The sequence below is a fragment of the Tiliqua scincoides genome, chromosome 3 (assembly GCF_035046505.1).
Source record: "Tiliqua scincoides isolate rTilSci1 chromosome 3, rTilSci1.hap2, whole genome shotgun sequence".
Classification (NCBI taxonomy): Eukaryota; Metazoa; Chordata; class Lepidosauria; order Squamata; family Scincidae; genus Tiliqua; species Tiliqua scincoides.
This window is the reverse complement of record NC_089823.1, coordinates 164,742,900-164,759,486: the sequence shown is the minus strand read 5'-3', so window position 1 is coordinate 164,759,486 and position 16,587 is coordinate 164,742,900. Positions and strand designations below refer to the sequence as shown.

The 16,587-nt window shown below is 40.6% G+C and overlaps 1 protein-coding gene across 1 annotated transcript in view; it reads left to right on the top strand.

Annotated features, from left to right (window-relative positions):
• Positions 1 to 16,587, top strand: part of KNDC1 (kinase non-catalytic C-lobe domain containing 1) — a 95,254-nt gene that overhangs the window by 21,292 nt on the left and 57,375 nt on the right. Inside the window, exon 4 of the mRNA XM_066621429.1 lies at positions 16,291 to 16,437. Coding sequence (XP_066477526.1) covers positions 16,291 to 16,437 — 147 coding nt within the window. The remainder of the gene's footprint in view (positions 1 to 16,290; positions 16,438 to 16,587) is intronic.

Below are 16,587 nucleotides of genomic sequence, written 5' to 3'. Positions count from 1 at the left end.
TAGCAAAACTGTAAGTAAAGTATGTTCCTTTAAAACATTTTACTGCTTCTGCTCCTGCTTTGTTGTAAGAAGAAAACTATCGGGGATTGATGGGGAGCAACTGGAAAAAGGATCTTCCACCCTAGGACTCTGCTGAATTTATATCCATAAACCCTTTTCCCAACATACTTAGTTTGCAGTAGAAAGAAATTGTATGTAGTCAGACAAGAGAACCACACATCAAGCTGTTTGACACATGCATGTTCACCTTTGATAATGGTTGGTGTCAAGTGGTGATTAGGAGAACTAATACCACAGATAGAAGTTTCATGGTGTTTGATGTCACTTTAAACACACATAATTGTCTCTGGAGTTGGTTCACAGATTTAGCTATGAAACATCAACTGATGCATGAATGTGTGATTGAGCTTGCATGTTCTGGCTTTCTTTGTAACATCACTATTGGTAGCTCCTGGGCTTGTGAAGAAACCAGTTTTCTGTTCTGAAAATATCTTGGTTCACCGGGTGTCAGAACTGCTGTGGTAATGATTGCTGAGAGAGTCCCAAGTAGGTGTGGAGAATGAGTTCCTTTCTCTTGTCTATATGGTTATAGGTTCTTTTCCCCCTGTGTTCGATTTTCTTTCCCTCTGCCTCTGATTAATCAATGTATATATTAATGGACTGTGCTGATGCTTTCAGAAATTACACCCATGAGACGGTAGTACATGGTTATGTTGACTTGGAAACTGATAATCAATATGCCAATGTATTTGAAGAGCATTTCTTCTAATATTGCCTCCCAGATGCAAGGGAGGACACCAGGAAGCAGGTCTCCTGTTGTCTTGTGTGCCCCCCTGAGGCAACTGAGGGGCCACTGTGAGATACAGGAACACTGGACTAGATGGGCCTCTGGCCTGATCCAGCAGGGCTCTTCTTATGTTCTTATGCCTCTATTTTATGTTGTTACAATTCAACAACATGAAGATTCTAGCCAGAAAAGCAACCATGAGAGTCAACCCACCGTTGAAATGGATTCAAATGTCTATTTTAAGTGGCGGATTTTGGCAGCCATTAACTGGTGGGAAATTGTCAGCAAGTTCAATCGACCAACTTCTTTTCAAAACGTAAATTATACGGCATAATACAATTTTGAAGATAAACAATGTCTCTGTTCCCATAGATTACTTGCTTGAGTCTCTCTTAGCAAAAGTACTGAAGTTTGGGGTTTTTTGGTAAAACTTTGTATTTTCAGCACCAATGCACTTTCATTTTCATCAAAGGAGACTTTCTCTTTTAAGATACGTGCCTTACAACCTGATCTGCACGACAGAATTCTGATGTGTCATAGGGGCCAATGGAACACTGTGTACACTATGAGAGAGCTGTATTTTGGAAAATGAAGAGTAATAGGAACAAGAAAAACATCTTCTGTTTTTAGTTTGACCTACTTAGTTTGTTCAACCCATCCATGCCCGTTACTTGGATTATCATGGCCCCAAGGGGCTGCCAACTTCAATGAAATAGCTATAAGCCTCCCAGAACCTACAGAATAGGTTGGAGAATAAATAAATAATTTCCTCTGAATGTTATTATGTTCAGAGGAACATTATTGTTGTGGGTAAAAATTATCTATGGGTAACGAAGCTAGGCTTGGGTTTAAAAGACTTAACCACAGTTTCTCGAATCAGGCAAGCTGCTTAAGATCCTCTTGGATGTTATACAGTACCTTTCCACATAGGAGAAGTGTGCCATTTAAAATGTCCCTAACAATCCAACCTTAAGGACATTTGGTTGGAAACTGAGTCAGTTTGGAAATTGCAAGCATGGATATACCTCCATTGAAACCTATTATGGACAAGACTGTGGCATGAATCCAAGGTCTTGCTTGGGCATACCCAGTAGAATTTTGCTATATCACAAATTGCTTTTTAAGATTTTGTAGAAATTTTGTGAAGAAGTTTGTGACATGACATGAGGATCTGCCACTTAAAAGTATACAGTGAATGATTCAGTTGGGCATGCCCAAGCATGCCCAAGCATCTCTTTCTATCCAAGGCTGCACACACATACAGCATGCAAAAGAAAGAAGTCTTGCTATTATATAAATATCAGGTAAAGTAAGCAAGTATGTGGGGGGAAGGTAATAAATTCTGCATTTTTTCCTCTATTCTCTTGGTCTAGTAGACATGGAGAAGAAAGGGCAAGGAGCTATGCAGGACTCTGAAGAGCTCTGGAAATCTTATGAAGCCTGAAGGTATTTATTCTCTGAGGCTGATCAGGCATTGAACCTTCCCAATATCTTTCAGCAATGGAAGCTTGGAAGCCGAGGTTGTTATGAAGCTGGAATTTGCATCTTAAGATTCCATATTCCACTGGAATTTGCACCTCAAGATTCCATAGCAGTACAGAATATGCACAGCCCTGTTCATGACCCTCCCCATACAAGTTCTGCTCACAGAATTGCCTTGGGCCATTTTAAATACTGCAAGAAAATTTTTAGGATCAGGGGCATGAACTGTCCTCAAGCAATGGAGGCCTTGAGATGGCAACCTTTTATCCTGTTAACCTGAACATTGAAATCCATACATACTTTTCTCTAACTGATCTACTGCCCATTCTGTTTCCTTTCTTGTTTTCGGCTGACACAAGACTGATTGCACACATGTTGGTTCATTAGGAATCTTCTATAAAGGCTTAAGACTGTATAGAAAAGCATATTAATGTCATGGAAATGTTAATGAAACAAGAAGGTAAATATCGGCACTTGCTAGCTTCGAATTCTTTTTGAGACGTGTCTGACAACTGTGTTATGTTTTCCTTGAAGTTGTTAAAATGAGGTGACTGTGAAAAGCACTTACAGTATTATCACCAAAGTGTTGCTCAATCTTTTCAAGGTTGCAAGTTCTCCCATCAATCTGGGTGTCTTTGTTTGCTAGGCTAACCTACATAGGATAGGCTAACCTACATAGGGTTAATGCAGTGTACTGATAGGGGATTACTTTTCCTGCAGACTCTTTTCTCAGTTACTGGGTTCAGTGCTTAGAGCAATGTTTGTATAGCGACATATTCAGGTTCCTTGCTGATGTGAGAGGTGCTGCACTGTAAAAGTGTGGAAACTGGTCGAATAATCCACTGTCTTAGGGAAAATGTCAACACAAATCTGAACAGACATAGCGGGAAGAAGAATCTATGTGGGTGTCATTTTTAAAAGGGCACTTCTAAAATTCTAGCAATGTACCTGAGTCTTAAAATACTTGTTTAAACTCTAAATAAGAACTTTATGTGCATAAGAGATTAAATATCAGCCATGATCTAAGTAAGAACAAACAAACCATTGTAATAAACCAAAAGGCTGGTTCATTCGCATATGATTGTCCTGTGAGTTTGTGGGTTCAGGTCTAACTCTGTTTCCAAAGAAGGCTGTTGACAAACAAGGAATGAAATGGTAAAGAAAAGAATGGAGAAGAGAGAGAAGGAAAAAACTGAGTGGAAGTGGATAAAACGATAATAAAGGGAGACAAGGAGATTGGGTCAAAGACGGAATATGTAAATAAAAAAAGTGACAGTGTGAAATGGAGAAGTGAGAGATATATGGAAAGAATGTGGCCAGGATTAGTACAGTATATCAAATGATCTCTCCAGAATAACTGCCATGATGCCAACCTTTGGGGACCAAGAGAAATCTTTTTTTCTTTTTAAACTTGCCTGGTCATTCTGTAGCTAGTTTTAGATATTGCTCTTTTAAGGCTTCTACTAATTTATGGCTGCTACTTCTGTTGTGTTTTTTTTTTATACTGTCTTATGCTGTGTTCATTTTTATCAATCTCATTGTATACCACCTGGAGAGCCTTGAGTTGAAAGATTGCCTATAAATCTGCTAAATTAAATGGGGAGGAAGGAAGGGATGAAAATGTGGCAGTGAGAATTGAAAGGAAGCATGAAAGTTAGATGAAGAAAGCATAATGAGTGGTGGAGAAGAGGAAGAAAAAAGGGAACCAGGGATCAGGATACGTTTTGAAGAAACTTCCTTTGCAATTTGACTGTTTCTTCCTGTGCAAAGGAAAACTACTGTAACTTCCCCCCCCCCCCACCTTCTCATAAAAAGTAGAGATTAGATAGTTTGGGGGCAGAACTAATAGCAGAAGAAAATTATACAAGCTCTTTCACAATAATGTTTGACAGTTGTTCTCTCGGGGCACAGCCCTAGTCCTAGGAATGTCTGAGTCACCTCAAAATCTGTCATCACCCAGTCCCTGGACCCTCTTTGACAGCTACTGTGAGGTCCAGTTGGGTTAGAGACTAAAACTGAGAGAGAGAGAGAGAGAGAGAGAGAGAGAGAGAGAGAGAGAGAGAGAGAGTGTGTGTGTGTGTAAAGGTTTTTTAAAATGTTACTGGGGAATCTCCCATCTCTTAACATACATTTCACCATTCACAAATTATACTGCTTCCACTTTAAGTATCTTCATGCCGTCTACCACAGTTAAGTGGGAGAAGACACTGAACCAGAGGTGGGGAACATTTTCAGGTTGGAAGGCTGCATTAAGTTAGCTGTAATCTAATAAGACCAAATTCAAGAAACTTCAGTTAAATATACTACAAAACATACATTATTTTGTAAAAATCTAACTACTATGTGTAGTAGTATGCATGTAGTAAATAGCAGTATGTACTAACTTCAAAAAAATGAAAAAAATGGTTAGTTCTGAAGTTAACTAACCTTTTCATGACCTTGTTATGATTGCTTCTCAAAGGCTGATAGACTGGAGTCACCCATGGACTCTCCCTGACTTCTCCCTCCCAATCAGCCCCAGGAGGTAGTAGCACCAGTTTGGTGGGAAAATTAACATACCATAGATACTCACCCATAAGACAAGAATTTTTTTTACCAGAAAATCAAAGTGGATTGTCTCCTCATCCTATCCTAAGGGTCAGGGCAGTTCACAGGTGTCACTGCACCCAGGAGCAGCTCAACGTGACTTGAAAACCCCTTCGCTGCAGCTGCACATGCCTTTCTTCTCTGCCTCTCCCAGGCTTTGCAACTAGCCTAGCATGCTGCTGGGATCTGAAGTCTGCCATCTCCAAACACAGTACAACTACAGATCGAAAAAATTCCCCTCGATTCCTCCCTCCTTCCCGGCTGTTCTATTACACAACAGGAGGGAAATGGCACACAGTACTGCTTAAGCATCTTGTTAATGTCTTCAAAAACAGTGGCACGGCTCAGATTCTTTTCTCCCCTTTCAGTCCTCAGGGCAAGCTGCAGTTCTTCCTCTCAAGCACCATTCCCTAAGTTTTACTCCTGCCCAACATATCCAAGGGTCATGGAGCATTCCACGTTTTTGGCTGAAAACCTCCCTTCATCTTATCTGTGAGATTGCGTTATAGGCGCGTGTCTAAGGGACATTTTAGAGCCACATTAGAATGAAATCATGTGGAGCAGGTATCCAAATAGCCCTTATGACTTGCTAATGTTTTAATTGTGGCCATCAGTGAGGGATTCTCTTACTCTTTGGTATTTTAAATATGGTCATTTTAAGATTAAAATAAAAATGATAAAAGAACAAAACCATATTAATAAAAATAAAGGGGTTTGTTCTGCAAAATTTGGATTCACTCAAAAAGCTGCACTTAAGGCCACAGGTTCTTTCCACCCCTGCACTGTACCATTTGGGCCAGCAAGGAGGATAGGTATATTATACACAGAGATATGTAATACCCTCACAGATATGCTACAATAGAATGTAATTTATGTTTGTGTTTTGCTGGATTTCTTCAAAAACAGCTTCTCCTCTCTTTCATTTTCCTCTGCTGTGCAGTTCTTAGAGAGCCCCTGCTTGTTCTCACCTCCTTTCTTCAGAGATATCTGGGTACTCACTGCAGAGGAACTGCAGTACAACTTGCTGGAAGGCATGGTGCATAGAAAGCTGAAAATGCACTTCAGATAGAACATCTCTGTTCATTCAGTGCAAGAAGGCCATAATTCCATCTTCTTGCATGGTCATCTCTCAATTTGGAAGTGTGGTACAAGCATATTTAAAACTTCATTTTTGTCTTTCGCTCTTGCTTACCAATAGCATCAGAGAGGCTCAAAAATGTGTTTAAGTTTCATATTTGAAATTGATCTAAAGATCAAAGCACACATCATTTCAAGCAGGTGCTGTGCAACTGCGTCTGTGTAAAATAATGTGCAGAGACCTGTTTTGTGAGTTTAGTTCTCTAACCTCTCATGTTTTGTCACATGGTAAGGAAAAGGGTGAGGGCTATGGCAGAGATCCTGTTGTAATCTTGATCCATATTGAGACCCTCTGCACTCCGGTTTTCACAGACTGAAACCAGCATGGAGCTCCAAAGCGCATGCCTAAAACAAACTTTGATCATGAGTTTGATCATAAGAAAGAAAATGGAGGGAGCAGAAGTTAGATCCCTGCTTTTGCTGCTAACCACCTTGACCTTGGTGTGAAAATGCAGAGAGCACTGTAAACCAAGCTGTGTTAAAGTGAGATAGGACTGAGGGAATTGAATTGAGAAAGAAACAAATGGGTCCTTAGGAAATAAGAGGAATAAGAGGCAGTAGTGGTTAGGGTCTACAAATGGAAGCACTCATGAAAGGTAAAAACCTGCTGCTTGTCCTCTTCAGTATACTAGATGCTGGTTCCCAGGTCCAGTTGTTTAGATGACAGTCTACTGGACACTTGAATTTTTGCACTCTTACCTTTTGCTGCAATGATGATTGTAACTGCAAAACTGATTACACGATCCTAGGCACAATCTGAAAAAAAATTAGGCATTCTTAAACCTCATTGGTCTCAAATTCATTTTATAATCACCAAACTTCTTAGGATTTCCATACCCCTGCATGTGCTCAGCGCATAAGAAACCTATGCAGTGCAGGTTGTATGAAAATGAGTTTGAGAAACTGTCTGTGTTCACACTTCCAACACAACTGTTGCAAGAAAGATTCACAGTAGCTTATGCTTTGTAAAAGTGTTCAGGCTTTGATAAGCAATAATATAGCATACCGAGAGGGAATGCTGTGAAATACAGTACCTTAGACACAATATTCTATTAAAGGGCTGATACATTCATTAAACTAATATGGCTTTGTTAGTTCATCTGTTCCAACATTCCTAATTTTTTTATTTTTGCTTAGAGCTTTTTAAATGTTTGTCTTTTTTCCTTTTGAATGAAAATACAAATCTTTCTTCAGCACTGTAAGAAAGAAAATATAGACTTAGCATAAAACTAATATTGAGCACTTTAGTGAGCTGTTAGGTTGTTTCAAAAAACTTTCATCTTTGGGTACCAGATCCTCAACCTTTCATTTTCCCAGTGGGATTTCATCTTCATTTTTCTCTCTTATTTGCAGTATGCTGGGAAGAGATGATAGTGAATTTTAAATAAGGTTTGCAACACACATTCCCATTTGAGAATTCTTTAACAGATTCATCTTATTCACTGGCACAACACAGTAGGCTTCTACTGGAGCCAGCAACTGCTGCTGATGTCTGCTCAGCCTCAAATGAGCATTTGTCTATATTACAAAGCTGCCATTCAACTTACCATCGCAAATTACTGATATTTATTCCTTGTTTCCAATATATGAAGGGTTCTGTGTAAAAAAAAAAAAAATCCCATATTGTAGTCACGTAAAGCTTTAGACTGTTTCCAGTTTCTCATATTTAATTGACTTTATGGAGAAAAGACATTTGTGGCTTTCTTCTCTTTCAATGGACTATATGATGTATGGGCAATCTTGAGATATGTATAGCAACATTTTCACTGATTAAGGCCATAGAACTTAGGCAAATTCAATCAGAATACCCTGCCTGAACTCTGTTAAAGTAATGCTGCCTCAAAACTGGACTCAGTTTTCTTTAAGTATATGATGCATTGTAGCTATGTGCTAACTTTCTGTTGCTGGGTGAGTGCATGAGGATCCTTGCTACGCAGTCCCATATACATATATACGGTAGTTTTGTTGTTGTGCATGGTGATCTGAACCAGAAACTACGTATAATAACTCACCCGTTACCCTGATTGCAGAAACCCCTTTGTTCAGCACGAATTTCACCAGCTCAGGAGGGATAGAGATAAGAGTCTGGCTAGATGATGCCAGTGAACAGGTTTGCACAGTATGCTCGTTTGGAAGGTCAGGTGATGATGGTGAGATCAGGGCAGGGCATTGCAGGGCAGGGGGTAGAAGAGAGAGCGAGCAAGCATGGGTCTGCCTAGCCATTATAGATATTGACCTCATGGCAGGAATAGTTGCTACTTCCAGAAATGATTTTTAGGAGATAAAAAAAAGAACAACAAGCTACCAAGATGGATCAATTCTTTCACTGCTTGAAATGGGATCAGTTTTAAAATCCCATGCTGTTAGTATCGTCCTCTTTCACCAAGATGCATGTACCACAAGAATATAAAAATGCTTTCTAATGTATGAAAAAACCAGAAAATACCTTGCATCATATTAATTAAACTGAGTTTTAAAACTACTCTGTTCAAATGTATGTAGAAATATTGTGTGAGCTCACTTACCTGTGTAGAATGTCAGCTCGTACTGTATTTTGCCTTTCAGCTGCTTGGGCAGCCATTTTCAACCAATGTGCCGTGGCACACTGGTGTGCCATGAGTGGTCCACAGGTGTGCCACAGGAACTTGGGGGAAGGTCATTTATTAGTAGGGCCAATGGGGGATGTGAGCCCCCCCCATCGGTAGAATGGTGTGCCTTGTCATCAAAAATCTGATGGTCTGCTTTGATAATTTTAGTGCCTTGTCGGTGAGCTGTGAGATGAAAAAGGTTGAAAATTGCTGTGCTAGGGTAATAATGCAAGTGTAGGTTCCAGTATAAGCTTTGCCAATACAGATACAAGATCAGTAGATCTGTGGAGTTAGTCCAGTTGACAAAAGTGAGGTGATTGAATAAAGAATTCATATGCTGAACTGGCTTGGTTAGTACTTGGATGGGAGACCGCTTGGGAATACCAGGTGCTGTAGGCTTACCAGGGGTGCTCACACTTTTTTGGCTCGAGAGCTACTTTGAAACCCAGCAAGGCCCGGAAATCTACCAGAGTTTTTTTACAATGTTCAAGCCATCATAACATATAACATTTATGTGTACAATGTATGTTGGTGTACCTTGCATAAGCGCATGAGCCAATATTGCACAACACAACATAATTAACTATAAACATTTTTTGTAATTACTTGAGTTTACTTTGATGACTTGCACTGAAGTGAATCAGTCAAGGATGCATAGTCCGGACAGTAGCTGCTGACAGCCAGCCTCAAGCACACTTCCAAATGTTCATCAGTCATGGTGGAACGGTACTTGGACTTAATGATCTTCATGTAGGAAAAGGCTGACTCACATAAATAAGTGGAGCCCTTCCTGCCTCAGGTGCTCTTATATCCCTGAGGGCCCTATTGCCTTCAAGTGGCTGCAGCTGTGCAGCACACTCTGCTGGATGCCCAGGCCTTACCCTTAAAGGGGCCACTGCTGACACCACATCTTCACCAGATCTTCCTCGATTCCAATACAAGTGGGCGGGGGGAGCAGATCGCTATACAGACCAGTGCAAAAACAGGGGAAAGGTGTGGGGGAGGGAAGATCTCTATATAGACATCACAGCAAGGCCAGTACAAAACCCCTTGCACACAGAACCAACAGATGGAAGTTGGGGGGGGGCAGATCTCCATACATACCAGTGCAAAAACAGGGAAAAGGTAAGTCAGCCCCAATAGAATCAACGGGGCTCACTCCCAGGGATGCGTGGACAGGAGAGAAGCCTGCCAGTGGCTCCTCTCCAGGTCTACTCACAAGTCAGCCCCAGTAGAGTCAACGGGGCTCACTCCCAGGGATGCGTGGACAGGAGCTCACTCCCAGGGATGTGTCACTCCCAGGGAACTCACTCCCAGGACGGGGCTCACTCCCAGGGATGCGTGGACAGGAGCTCACTCCCAGGGATGCGTCACTCCCAGGAAGCTCACTTCCAGGACGGGGCTCACTCCCAGGGATGCGTGGACGGGAGAGAAGCCTGCGATCGACTCATTTTGCCTCGCGATCGACCGGTAGATCGTGAACGACGTATTGAGCACCCCTGACTTATACCATAGTCGTTCGAGACTGAAGGTTGCCAACCATTATGCTGAACTGGAGAAGCTAAGCCGCTGGGCTGTAATAAGAGGCAGTGTTGTGAAAGACACTATCCACGTGAGCAAAAGACATGCTGAGCTTGCTCTATACTCTCAGAACCAGGAGCAGGAGCAAATGGGATATTCTGGAAAAAGGCCTGTAGCAACAACTGAGATGGAACCTTGACAAAGATTTGGACAGTTGGTTGGCCCTTAGTCCAGAGATCAGCCTAATAATTTTCAGTTGATTATTGAAGTAAGCCAAATGTTTGTTTTTTTTCTGTTTGAAGAGAGAACAAATGAATTATTGAAGGGAAGATGGTGTCGCAATATTTGGTTGGAATGTTTGGTTACAGTGCTTATTGTCAAAATTTTGTAGCTGATAGTGTTTAAATCTAGATTATCATAACTTTAACTGTATATTCTTTGAAATAAGAGGGTAGTTAAATGCGTACAGAAATGACGTTTGTGGTGGGTGGCACTTTCTTTCTCCCTCTTTAAGGATTTATTCCTAATAATGAAGACTTGTCAATATTCATCACTTCTTTATCTTGTTCATTGATGTGACTAGTACAACAAAATATAAAATAAGGTTTTACTAAATAAATTTGAAATAGGCCATTAACCAGGACATGTAATGCTTTATTTCCTGTTCAGAGAAGACTTTGTCGCTCCATAAACTTTACTGAGATGTGTTTATAAAATGTGATGTGATACATGGTGTGTTTCATTAATGTTGAATGGAAATTTCATTCTTACATTCTCAAAAAACATAAGCAAAATCTTATTTTGACTTGAAAATCATCTGATTAGTGACTATGTTTTCAAGACTCTAGTATCTCCTGCAGCTGTAAGGAAACCTGCTTTTTGTCATGGAAACAGAACAGAAAGAAGTGGGAAGAGCCTCAAACCTGGCTTCAATCACTCCTTTAACGTGTCGAGAGGTTGAGGTCAAGTTCTCAGTTTGTAAAGCAGCCGTGGCAATATGCTGACAGTATTTTTTAAATCCTGATCCTTGATTCTGCCATGATTTTGGAGCATCCTACTTCTGACACCTGTCATGACCCTATTTCATACGTTCAGCCTATTTATTCCCTGGTGGATCTTATCTTTACATGTTAAAGCATATTCCTTACAGGGGCTACTTGTTTTCCAGCTCCAGAAATCATAGAAATCATATCTCTGTGACAGCTTGGGCTGCGTACATTGTTTAGTACTTTGGTTTGTCTCTGCTTTTTCATGTTAGGTGAACAATAGAATATCAATAAAAACAACTGTGATTCATTTATAAAATTTCTACCCCATCTTTTTCTTCAAGGCAGCTTATAATTGTGTTCTTACAAGTGAAGGAAATCACAATTTCAAAGTGCATTTACAATTTTCAAATATAGGAGCAATCCTATATCCACAGATTCATTTATCCATGGATCAGGTCCGCGGCCGTCCCCATGCATCCCCTCCAGAGGCAAGGGGAGCTCGTCTGGAGGGTCATCTAAGCCCAGCAGAGGCCACACATGTCTGTCCACTGCTTCTGCCAGGCTCAGACGGAGTCTTAGAGGAAAAAAAACCCCCTTTTTTTTTTCCAAAAACCCCAAAGTGACCTCCTTGGCTTCCCCAGGCCTCCTAACGGCTTATAAAGCATTAGAATCTTCTGGAGCACACCTCTGGAGGGTTGGGAAGGTGTTCCCTGGTATCTGTGGTTTCATGTTACCATGGGAGTTCTGGAACAGAACTCTCGCGGATACAGGAACACGCCTGTACAATGTTTTGATCAACTTGTTAATTTTATGTGTTAGTCATCAGTTTGCTCCCAAAGTGAGCTATAGTTGGCTACATTATTAAATTTGGGTTCCTGTAAGAGAAGCAGCACTGCTTATTTTTTAATATTGTGTTCTCCATGAATCTGTATACACCTGGATGACTAATTTGAACTGTTGGATTGTGACTGTTTGAATTGTTTTCCAAACAGTCCAAAAACTGTGTTAATATGCACTTTACATATTTTCCATGAGTTGCAGTATACATGATGCTCAGTCGTTGTGTTATAGGGCACTGGAGATGACATTGCAGCAGATGACAGCTACAAAAGAAAGCTAGAAGGGATGAGGAGGAGCAGCTGTGCTGCTGTATCCAAACCTCCCTCTAAACAGATATGACTATACTGATATGACTAGCTAAGAAATTTAACCAAGAGACGTTAATCAGTTCTCATGTCATGTTTCATATTTTGTACTGCATTGGAAATGCAAAGTGGAGAAAGTGAGTTCATCTGCCAATAAATCATTTAAAAAGTATATTAATTTGGCTTCATCTTGGTTTGCCATTTCTGGCATTTCCCAGGTAGTGCTGGTAGTGGTAGTGCTTTTGCGGGGGGGGGGGGGGATATATTCTTGCCTCTGTCTATGAAAATATGGCAAGGAAAATTCCAATGACTGGAATTACAGTCACAGAATTATTTGAAAACACTGAAATCCTACCAGGTGAGAATGTTATATCTTAGTTACTTTGGGGACTGCTTTCTTCTTCTGTAGTGTTCATAACTTTTAAAATCATTCTTGATATCTGCCCTGATGCTGTGAATTGCTCCTTGAAATGGCGGCTGAGGCGAGCCTGTCCAGTGGTGGACCTGGCGTCCTGCGCGCATTTTTCTCTTCCCCTTCCGAAGCATGGGCTTCACCTCTGCTGGCAAGTCCAGGAGGAGCCGGTGGTGACAGCCTCAGACTGTCGCTGGCCGCCTGCATGTAACTTATAGCCATAATGGCAACATCATCTGAAGAAGTGTTACTAATAGTAAAAAAAAGTACATAAAATAAAACAGGAATGGGGCTCTGGTTGTTCAAAACATGACTGCCCTGTTATTGTCCAAGACTGACCCCAAACCTCAAATTTTTATACTAGTATTAAAAATAATTGTATTGCTTGGCTTGCTAAGTTAGTTTGTGGGAATGAATTCTTACATGTCCTAGCAGATAATTGGTAAACATGTTCTTCCATATGAGCAGCCCCTGGAGCTTAGATCATCTTCTGAGACAAAACTGGAAGAAAGAATAACAGTTATTCTAGCTCGGATGTTGTAGGTGTTTAGATTTCTCATGACTGATAGGGATTCATCTGTTTTTATAGTTTTAAACTGGTCACTTCTAGGACCTGGTTTCAGGCAGAGAGGCAGGAAATAAATGAATTAATAATACCTTGAGGACATCTCCAGATAATTGCTATTAAAATGTGATGAATCATCATCCATCCCACACATCTTTTAAGAGAAATCAAATCTTGGCTTAAAGATTTCTTGAAACGAATTGTTAAGTCCCTTCAGTGGCTAGCAGGGACCCACTTAAAAATTGATACCCTTTACTACTATGGATTTTTTCTCTCTTTTTTTCCTCAGCTAAGATTTTCTGGTAAATTGTGGAGTATCCTATTGTAATTCATCTCATTGTGTAGATCTATATCATGCTTAGATTGCTTTTTAACCTTGTCATTGATAAGATTGAATTCCCTTACAAGCTTCATTATAGATGTCTCAACTAAGGCTTGTAACTAATCTCTGAACATTTTCTAACTTATTTGTTTCTAATAAAGCATTTCAAGTAGAATGGAATGAGTTTTACTAACACATTATTATAGATAGCATCACCTCTTTGTTTGACAGGTAGGAGGTTTGATTGTTTATTTTTTTACTATAATCCCTTCTGGCCGCACATAATTGTAGATAGTCATGCTGATCCATTTGAATAAATTTGGAATCAAAATAGAGTGTTGGTGTAATCCCACCTACCTTTTTGAGACAAGGCAATTAATTACCTAATGAAATAAATGGTTTCTAATTCTGGTTTGGAGGCTAATTATGGTTGGCCGTAATCAGAGTCAACCAGAAGAGGGCCATTTGGTCTAGGCCTCAAGTTCGAAGGGGGATTCAAATTTAAATGCTTGTTTCTTCACAACTTTTATCAACCCAAAATGTGACCCATGCTCATTTTTTATTTCTGTTATGACTAGGTGCCTCAAAAACTGGATGTGTCCTGGGCCTTTCTGTACCTCTAGTGCAGGGCCTGGCAGTAACCCTAATTTACCTGTTTCAGATGAGTTAACTATAGTTAACTCACAGCCCAATCCTAACCTGCACCTGCACGGCCTGCACTGTATCCAGCTCAGGTTGGGAGGTGACTGGAGGTCTTCTCGGGGTAAGGGGATATTTTTCCCCTCGCTCCTTGTTGAGGCCCAGCCGGCCCCATTGAAGTTCTCAGAATTGTGCCAGCTATTTAGTTGGCACAAATCTGGAAAGCCCAATGTACTATTGGGTGGGCTGGCAAATGGGTTAGGATACAGCGGCAGAGAACTTCACTGATCCCTCCTGGGAAAAATCCATGCCCAGAAATGACCCCTGGCCCCGTGCCTCTCGGCATCATACCTCCTTATGCTGGTGTCTACAGCTCTGGATGTGGTTCTAGTGGGCTGGCACAGGCCTCCTTGCTGATGCTGCTAGCTTGTGAGTCATCGCAGTCCTTATGGCACTTTTCCTACGCTCTGAGCTGTCGCAGGCATGGCTGTGCCGGCTCAGGCAGCAGTTAGGGTTGTACTCTCAGATTAGGAAATGAGGAAATAAGGGAACTGCAGTGTGTGAAGAGAAGAAGAAATATGAAAGCAAAGCCAAGGCACAGATCTGATCACCAAACAATGGTTTGGTTGTGACATCTGAGTTGGACCATAGATATATTAAGTACATTGTATTACGTTTTGGAAGGCAATTGTAAATACGTGTCTGCTTTGCCTTAGGTCAGATGGTTTGGGTTTTAAGCTTTGGCTAGTTGTGGATGCATCACTTTATTCTTCAGAACTTCAAAAGGCATGTCTTCTTATCCTTTGAGATTTCAGCACAATTGTCAGTTCCTTATTGGAATTCTTGATGTTCTTTCTGTGGCCACCTTCATTCTGATTATCCCCTCTAGCAAGACAACTTGTGACAAATGATTGAATCTGATGGAGTTCTGATGTCAGTGTGGGTGACCTTCCTGAGTTGTGTTCCCTTCCTCAAAAGCCTAATACTTGTGATTTTGGCTTTCTTTTCTTAAGAATTAGACTCCTCCCATATGCTCTGGTGATACTCGTTTCATGGTGTGCTCCCTGGGGCATTTGGTGGGCCGCTGTGAGATACAGGAAGCTGGACTAGATGGGCCTATGGCCTGATCCAGTGGGGCTGTTCTTATGTTCTTATCATGTAGGATAACAGATCTGAAGCCACCTTTCACTTCATGCATATGATGAAACGGATACATGAGCAGTCTGTCTTGATGAACTAGAACTGTATGGAATGTAGGAAACTGTGTGAAATGGCCCTTACCCAGAGGCATTGATTGAATCTGGGTTTGTTTTTTTTCTCAGTGAGGTTGTGCTTTTCACTAAAACGTTTTTCTTTCACTAAAAGATTATCATAGTAAATTTTTGTTAAGTCTTTGTGGATATATTTGGAAGATAGTTTCCCCAATACCTTTAGTAAATGGTAAAGTCTATTAGATTGGAGAAAGCTCCACCTAGTGGAAAACTGCCAAAATACTTTATATTGGTTTTACTTGAGGTCATAAGGAGCATTAGTTAAAATTATTGTTATATACAATGCTTAAGAGCTGATTTGGATGTTATTTCCAACCTATGGTTGCAGCTGATAATCACTTCCCTAAGCAAGCAATTGACTTTGTGAAAAATAACATTTTTGCTTGTGGTACAATTAGTTTACCAATAGTTGCTGCTCCTGTGGCTATGGAATTCTGGCATCTTGATGCTCCATGTGTTTGTCAGATGTGGTAGAAGTATTTAAAAGCATATCCTGCTTTGGAGCTTAGCTGGAAGACAAAACAGTGCTGGTGGTTGGGAGACATTTGTGGGGATAATTGGAAGGCAAGAAAATGTTTAAATAATCTATTACCTGCTGATTCTGCCCTGCAGGTACTTCCCCCAACCTTCACACTGCTTTCATATCTAGTTCTGTCTTTTAAAAAAAGTGGTCAGATAAATCCAGGTTTAGAGCATGCTGCTTCAGACAGGATCCTATGAGTGTATAGCAAAATATTTCAGCTCCAATTCACAAGCTGCTTAAGCTGGTTTTGAGTCATTGTAACTGGTGAAATGGGAACATGGTCATTTGTAAAATATCTTGATTCTGTTTTCCACTTCTTGCAGGCACATATATTTTCTTTGGGAGCCACACTACAAGCAGCTATTGAGTACATGAAGGAGCCTGAAATACATTCAGAATTCAGCCAACATCTACATAACCTGCTTGAAGAAATGCAGGAAAAAAATCCTAAAGAGAGGCCAGACATTGAGGTGAAAACCCCTTTTTGTTTGGGCAACCAGAGAACGCTTGTATATAATGTTGACAGATTCCATCATCTACATTCTTGTCTGATTTATATTCTTGACTGCATTTCTGTTGGCTAGAAATTGACCTGTAATCAGGCTGCGAGGATGTACCTG